This window comes from Epinephelus fuscoguttatus, linkage group LG17 (assembly GCF_011397635.1).
Source record: "Epinephelus fuscoguttatus linkage group LG17, E.fuscoguttatus.final_Chr_v1".
In the NCBI taxonomy this organism is placed as follows: domain Eukaryota; kingdom Metazoa; phylum Chordata; class Actinopteri; order Perciformes; family Serranidae; genus Epinephelus; species Epinephelus fuscoguttatus.
In genome coordinates, this window is record NC_064768.1 from 13,640,186 (window position 1) to 13,648,393 (window position 8,208).

Sequence of the window (8,208 nt, forward strand, 5' to 3'; positions counted from 1 at the left end):
GGCTTTCCCTAAACTGCTGCCACACAGTTGGAGGCCCACTATTGTCTAAGATATCATGGTCTTGCTGCAGCATTTAGTTTTCCTTTGATTTGACCAAAGGATTTAGCCGAAATCATAAAAAAATAGTCACAAACCCAAAATACACAACATGTATGTGAACAGGGTTGTCCATATACTTTTGGTCAGATAGTGCTACACCAGCAGATTTTGTGTTAGTGGTATGTAAGTGTCTTTGATGCTCCCTGCTGGAGCTTCAGAGAAGTTATCTTATTGTCCAACTCATCCATGAAGCCTTCATCCACAGACTCACTGTCCACCTCCTCTCCTTCAGCCTCTGTGGGCAGAAACACATGAAGCTGAGTGCGAGCTGAACCTGCAGCTAGAGAGGGGCGTTCACTGCAGCTCGGGAGACAAGGCTTCCCAATGATAGACAAAGGCTCTCCCTGGGACGGTGAGTTGCGATACTGCATCACTAAAGGTCGGAGATCACCCTGGACCATCTCTGGGCTCAGGGCAGGGTTGTGTGAATGACGTCTCGCTGGTTTTGGCTTGGTGGATGGCTGGATGGCCTGGGAGAAGTGGATATAGGCCGGTCTGCTGCAGCTTGGGACCTGCTGGTTGTTCTGCTGCTGGTGAGGCTGGCTGATCCCTGATGGGTGGCAGGTCTTGCAGGGGAGCAGGACTGATGACTTGGAAAGTGGAGGAGGTGGGGGTCGCTTTTGTAAAACACTGGGGTGACGGTTGCTTGAGAATCCCTCGAAAAGGATGCTCTCATTTGGGGTGAGGAGGGACGGCTCACTGAGGCTGTGGAGACAGCAACTGTTTATTAGCAAAAACATTTTCAGGAGTTGATAAGCCAAGGCAGCTGCTCTGTGAGGCTGTATTAAGGCACAGCACTGCTTTAAGTTAGATGCTAACACTCACAGTGAATGCTAACATGCTCATGGTTTGCTGGCTTAATGTTTGCTAATGTTTGCCACTGTAGATCAGTGTGTTAGCATGCTAACATTTCCTCTAAGAGTGCTGCAGAGGTTATTGCCTCCATTGCCCTGGTTCCTACTAATGGGAGGCGCCCAGGAGGCATCCTGATCAGATTCCTGAACCACCTCAACTGGCCCCTTTGATGTGAAGGAGCAGCGGGTCTGCTCCGCGCTTCCTCCAGATGTCTGAGCTATCTATAAGGCTGAGCCCAGCCACCCTACTGAGAAAACTAATTTCAGCCATCTGTGATCTCACTCTTTCAGTCACCATCCAAAGCTCATGCTTATAGGTGAGGGTGGCCCAGGTTCGAGTCCAGCCCGTGGCCCTTTGCTGCATGTCACTCCCCCCCTCTCTCCCCCTTTCACACTCATCTGTCCTGTCAATTAAAGGCTAAAATGCCCCAAAAAATACCTTAAAAAAAAATACCTGCACCAGGCCCCCTGAAAGAGCGTTGTGCTTTGAAGCCAGTTTTCATGGTGGCCAAATAGTGGAATTACATCCGTCACATGATGCCATCGGACCCAAAAATACTTTTTCCTATTAACTTACATTGTGAAAGAGACATTTGTAAATCAGTGGATACATTTTCTTGAGCATCACAGCCCCTACAAAGTGACTTGTACCCATTCGGTCCAATAACATTTGCAAAGTCTTGAAGAGCTACAAAACTGAAAGATTTTTTTTTGGCCCCATACCCCACTGAGCAGCTTTCATAGGGCTAAACAGGGCCCTGCCTAAAACACTGTATCCAGTTCTCTTCATACATCCATGGTCTGTACCAAATTGTTCGTCCATCTATACAGTAGCTGTTGAGATATTTTCCAGTTTGGACGAAAGAGGTGGACCAAGCATGGCAAATAAAAAAAAAAAACTACAAGTATAAAGCTATGCTAGTGGCTCCATGAGACTGTACTGGCATGCTAACATGCTCATTAAGACAATGCTAAAATGCTGATATGTAGCCAGAATAATGTTTATTGTGTTCATGATCTTAGTTTAGCATGTTAGCATGCAATTAGCACAAAATGCAAAGTACAGCTAAGGCTAATAGCAATGACATTAGTTTTGCAGGTATTCAGCCATAAACCAAAGTATTGGACAAAGTACAAATTTCACCTGACGGTGATAAAAAGTGAAGGTATCACCAAAGTCATTACAATCATTCTGAGGAATGCGTCAATGTCTGTATCAAATTTCAATGCCATCCATCCAGTAGTTTTCAGCCAAACAATAATCCCATGTTTTTAATGGCGGTGCTAGAGGGAAGGTCAGGGCATCAAGAAAATCATTATGATTCATCTTCTGGGGACCATGAATGTCTGTACAAAATCCAGTGACAATTCATCAGATAGGTGTTGAAATATTTTCCAGTCTGGACCAAAGAGGTGGAGTCACTTACTAACAGACTGATACCGTCATGTCTAACAAAACAAAAATATTCACACATCAGAAATCTTCCTCTTCTTCCTCCTCATCTATTTGATGGTTATTCAAAACCTGCTCTGCTTGGGTGAGTGGAGGCCATCAAATACTCTGTCAGACAGGGAGGCATGTGTGTTTGTGTTTAAGAGCTTAAAGTGTGTGTATGTGCCTCGCTCAGGTTTCTCCCTCCTGTGCGTGAAGCCAGTGTGGGTGTTGCATCAGGCGACGGATCGGCTTCCACACCTGAGATTTATGACACACTGGTCCCTAGCCTTCTGTACTCAAAGCAAACCAGGAGGGGGGGGTAAAGAAGTGGCCTACATTATGCTATCAAATTGGGACGGACCAGAGAGGAAACAATTACGGTGTAATTCCAGTCAAGCGTTGAAGCTTTGACAGGCACTTTTGCTGAAATGAATAGAGACGGAGATGTGAGAGTGGAGATGACATACAGGTGATTAATCACATCAAACATGCAGAGACGCTGCAGCTGCTGCAAGATCTGCACCTGGTGTCATTTATCACTAACAGGCCTGTCTTAGTCTTTTTTTAAAAGATGTTTTGATGTCATTTTTAAGTCATTTAATACAAAAAGTTCTCAATAAAGTCAGGTTTTATTTATATAGCTACATGAAAATCACAAGTGTGCCTTAGTCAACAGTCTGTAAACAACCTGTCAGTTTAGAGGAGAAAAAGCTCCACGTTAACCCATGCAAATAATAAATAAATTAAATATAAATAGAAAACATTTAAGCACAATCATTACTGACTAACAATCACAGACAGAAAGATTTGCTCGTTATCGTTTTTTTTTATTATTACTTGTATGCAGTGTTTCACTCTGTTTTCCACCAGTTGGGACTCATTGATGTTTACAGCACCTTGCCAAGATTAAGCCAGGTAGAAGGGTGGTTGTCCTGCATTATCTCAGTTAATCATATAAAATGTCAACTACAGGAAAACAAATTCACATCACTGAAGTTGGAGAACCCAGGGTGATGTTTTCAGATTGTTTTTAGTCTCACCAGCAGTTTAAAATCCAAAGATATTCAGTTTGTTGTCACATATCAAAAAGAAAATCAACAAATCCTTACACTGAAGAAGCAGGCTTTGTTTGGCATTTTGGCTTTAAACCATTAATCGATTATCAGTATAGTTTCCATTTAATCTTCTAATTAATTGACAGTTTTTCAGACCAAGTCATTGTGATCCACACCCTTTATGAAAGGGATACTTTACCCCCTACATGATCATTTGAATTTCAGTTACTCACTTCGTGTTACATTGAATTTGGAAAGAAACATTTGTTTTTTCTCATCTCACTCCATGGTGAACAAAGAATTCAAAAATTCTTGATGAAATAAAGTCATAGGAGGCCTCATTCAGCAAAAAAACAGCAAAAGTACATCAAAACATCTGTTGACAAAGTCTCGCACAACTCGTGCAGTATAATCCAAGTGTCATTTATCCAATTGTATGCTCAGCACTTCCCAAACATTTGCATTTTCACTGCATTTAACACTGCCACATTAGTAAACAATCACAGAAGGATGAGTAATGCGCCTGTGTTGTTTATGCAGGAGAGTTTTATATTGTACAGTTTTAGTGAAAATGTGAAAAGTCAGCAGATGTTTCGTCCCCAGTTGTGGTCCCCCAACGTTTTTTTCACCAATTTAATATAACACACGGTGAGTAATTGATATGCAAATAATCATTTGGAGGATGAAGTATTCCTTTAATTTTACTCCCATATATAGGTTTTTTTTTTTAATCAAATCAGGGCAATTAGGGTCAGAATTACTGACAGAGACATTAAATAAATTAACCACATTCCCTCCATTGTAAATGTTCTCGTATGCACCAGCCCTAATGGTTACTTCTCTTATATTACCATTACATCTGAGTCACTGAGCTAACATAAATAATAAATACCCATTTATTTTGTTTAACAAAACTTACTGCTGTTCTAAAGGTGTTTCCAAAATCGCAGACTTTTCTAGTTTTTCTGGATGAAAAATGAAAATAATTTTTAACACATCTCTCAGAATTTGTCATTTTTGTCTGATCCAGACCAAGGTGGTTGTGTGTAGATAATCAGCCTAGATTTGAGATACTCTAGCGAGCCACTTCAAAATATTCTTGTATCAAAGTTTTAAATTGTGAAAATGTTGCGGTTAAGACCTGGTTAAGTTTAGGCTTTAAAAAGCACTAGGCTAGGGTTAGGGAAAGACATGAAAGATGAAATCCTACAGGGGTTTTTGCAAATCTGGGGTTTCCAGACATGACCTCCACAGTAAAAAAGGAATTATTTAGAGAAACAGATGCTTTGTTCAGTGACTCACGTGTAAACTGGAGCTACATACAAACTGAACCCTTCTGGTCCTTCAGCTGAAGTCTTGTGTGCTTACCTGAGACGAGCCATGCTGCTTCGCCTGCGGGGCCCTTTGGCTGTAGCGACCAGTGAGGGCAGCCTTACGGGGGTCCTGGTCCCCTTGCTTCCTCCTGCTGTGGGTGGAGGGTGCACAGAGCTGGTGAGCAGATAGGTCTGGACCAAAGCTCTGCTCTTTTGGACGGCTCTTTGATGCCACCGACCACTGACGTCCAAACCCAGGCCGAGCACAGCCGTTGGGGGTGCAGTGGTGCCACTCATTGGTCTCTAAATGTTGTGTCACACCTGGAGGAGAATTTACCTGAAAATGTCTTGTCAAAGTTAAACTAGATTGATCCTGATACACATGGACTGTCGCTTTAGATATCAAGCAGATAAAGCGGATACTGGAAAGACCTGGATCTGTACGTCTACGGGCCCTGGGGGGTGAATGCAGAGGGGATTGTACCGCTCCACCTGTGGGCAGCGGACACCATCAATGATGTATGCCCATTAATGATGTATGGCTAGAGCTGGTCAGGTGGACACCACCTACTTTACCTCCTCTCCCTCTCTCCCTTTCCCTCTTCCCCAGGTCGGCTTACAATGGGAGGGAACAGGTGGTAAACAGACAGGGCAAAGGGAGTCCAGGAAATGTAAATGTGATACAGTGAACTTCAAATAGAAAGAACCCTCACTACAATTGTTCAATGTGTTTTACTCACAAACCACATGTCTGACATGTGACTCTGACATCTCTTACATGCTCAACCGTTCCAGTGCAGGATTTCATAACACTTCTAACCTAAGAATTGGGTACTGATGAAGTACTTCCTGTTCTCTTCTGCTACTTAAATATAGTTGCAGAGGTAGAAAACAACACAATAGGGAACAAGGAGGAGAAAATGAGAAATAAACTATATTAATTTTGGAAGTACAGGGTAGGTAGTACTTTGAAACAAAACAGCTACATCACTAACATTGGGTTAACATGGGGGGAGACATACACCACCTGCCAATTTACCGTAAGAAAATATTTGGACATGAGTACAACACATGCAGGATAATCATTCATCAGCTAACAAACTGTTGGGAGCAATGAATTGGTAGACTTGTCAAATTTGTTACAATAACACAAATGCCCGTTTACAAGGTTGTCTTCTTCCAGAATGCTCGCTTTAACTGTTGGCTAATTCTAGACAGCTAACAATGCCAATAAATGCTATTTAGTTAGCTAGTACCTCTAATGAGCTGTCTCAAGTGGGGATTGTAACATCCCTAAGTGTAGCTCTGCCTTTGCTCAATCCGCTTTCTCTTTTAAAGCCATCAAATCATGGAACAATCTTCCAACCAACCTGAAACTTTGCACAGACTTCAATGTTTTTTCTCGTGAACTCAAAAAATGGATCTTAAGGAATCAGACTTGTCAGCATTAATCTTAAGCCTAAATGATTTTACAACTTTGTCAAAGTATGTAATATTTGAATACCTGTATGTTCCTATTTCCCTCTGTTATGAAATATGTTTTGTACCTGAGTGTTTGTGATGTGTGAGTGGGTGTGTGTATGCACATGTGTTTAGATGATTGTTTTGTTTTGTATGTTGACACTTTTTACCTTCTTGTTGTCCTTACTCACCTGCCCAGGGACTAAGGATGGAAAGTAGCTAGTAAGCTAAATCCGGTACAAAGCATCTCTTCTCATTCTGAGACTAAAGTTATTTTGTACATTGTCCCTGATACAAATAAACTTATTATTATTATGAGCTGATCAAACAGTAGTGTACTGCTATTATATATATATATGGACTATATAAAGGCACACATGACTGAATAGTTTGAGGCAGGAGTAGTCTTGTTTTTAAGAACCATTTCTCTCTAGCCTATTTAAAAATTGTTTCTCAGACCTGTCTTTAGTGACGCTGTATTTTATAGGCCTGTTCCACTGACCGTCACTGAACAGAGACACTTAATGTAACTTGGCACTCTTGGGGAAAATGTGATAATGTTTGGTTTCTCTTATTTTACTTTGTTGTGTTGTTTTTCATTAATTCCTTGAAGTTTTGCTCCTGTTAACTGACAAAAAGAGGTTGAACTACATTAAGAATTAATTAAAAATGCACCACAGTAATCCCAACCAAATGAAATTACTGAAATAAATGGATAACTGGTGTTAACTCCAAGTGTCGGTACAAAAGAAAAAAATGACAAGCCTAAACATTAACAAGTCCAGTATCACTTAAATTAAAAATGTGAAAAGATCCACTTCTACATAATCAATAATTTTGAATTTAAGTGAACACATTTGGAACATTAAAGACGGGTCAAAGGAACTGTTGAGCTTATCTTATTTGGCTGTGGGGGCATATCAATTAGAAAGGGTTGGGAACTGCTGTAATAATTAAACACTGTCTCTGATTCACCTAACCATACCATAATAAATGATACACACTTCCTGTGAGATTAAGTATAGGTATTAACTAACTTTCCCGTTTTCACTGAGGGTTTATGCTCAATTTAACATTTCCATCATGTTACTGTGTCACTCAGACACACTGTATCGGATCATTTGGTTTCAGGTTTACACGTTTTTCCTTTTGTCACCTGTCTGTGTTTTTGGCTGCTAACAGCCTGTTTACAGTGTGTTACAGTACCAGAGCACAGCTTAGGTGAGTCAACATTAAACTGACCCACATTCGGCCTCCCTCAGTCAGGCTTCTCCGTATCGCCTTCCTCCCTCCGGGCTGGACCTCCTCCAGGGTTGACAGCCAAGACCTCAAGATACAAGTGTGATCCAGGAGCGGAAACACTGCACCTTTACCCTTAATTGTAACCGGACGGGCTTCAGAGCAGGAGCACTGAGGCAAGTCAGGCAGGCTGAGGTGGTAGTTAATCAACTGCTCAGGCCTAAGGTAGAGCAGGTGAATGAAATGCACCAGTACGACTGAATCAAGTCAAACTGCATTCATGTTTGTTTGGTTTTTTTTTTTTATTAACTATAATCTTTGTAACCTCTGCATGCTGCAACTTCAATTGAACTTGCTTTAACTTATCATTAGCCTTTTTGTTTTTTTTAATGTATCAGGTTCAATGTCAAGGACAGGTCAGAAATCAGGTTAGTCAACTGCAGAAAACAGCATGGAAACCTGTGGTAACTTCATGGTGGTTACTTCTTTTATTTATCTCTTACTTATTCAGTCTCTCCTTCAAACTCGGTGTAGACTAATTTGGATCACTTTCTGAGTGGTGCTTGGATGGAGACAGACTGTGTTTTGTAGTGGCGCATTACTGCATCTCACTGGTGCGCAATGGGAAAGGGGCTAAAAAAAGTGCATCAACCATAGATAGGCACAGTCCCTTCCCCTCTGGTGGACTTAGATGGGACGATTTTATCCAAAAAATGTAAGACAAATGACTTTTTTGATCCCATTTGAATTGT

The 8,208-nt window shown here is 41.3% G+C and overlaps 1 protein-coding gene across 1 annotated transcript; it reads right to left on the bottom strand.

Moving 5' to 3' along the window:
* Window positions 1–212: 212 nt before the first annotated feature.
* On the bottom strand, window positions 213–5,176 carry LOC125904368 (uncharacterized). The gene is made up of 2 exons (XM_049601721.1): window positions 4,812–5,176; window positions 213–804 (listed from the first exon to the last, which is right to left on the bottom strand). The coding sequence occupies exons 1-2, from the start codon at window positions 5,051–5,053 to the stop codon at window positions 213–215; spliced, it is 834 nt and encodes a 277-aa protein (XP_049457678.1). The 5' UTR covers window positions 5,054–5,176.
* Window positions 5,177–8,208: the final 3,032 nt, after the last annotated feature.

Excerpts from the sequence above, each read along its gene's own strand:
- LOC125904368 (XM_049601721.1), bottom strand. The coding sequence starts at position 5,053 with ATGAGTGGCACCACTGCACCCCCAACGGCTGTGCTCGGCCTGGGTTTG. Across the intron at positions 805-4,811 it reads AGCAGCATGGCTCGTCTCAG|CCTCAGTGAGCCGTCCCTCC; the intron begins GTAAGCACACAA and ends CTGTCTCCACAG.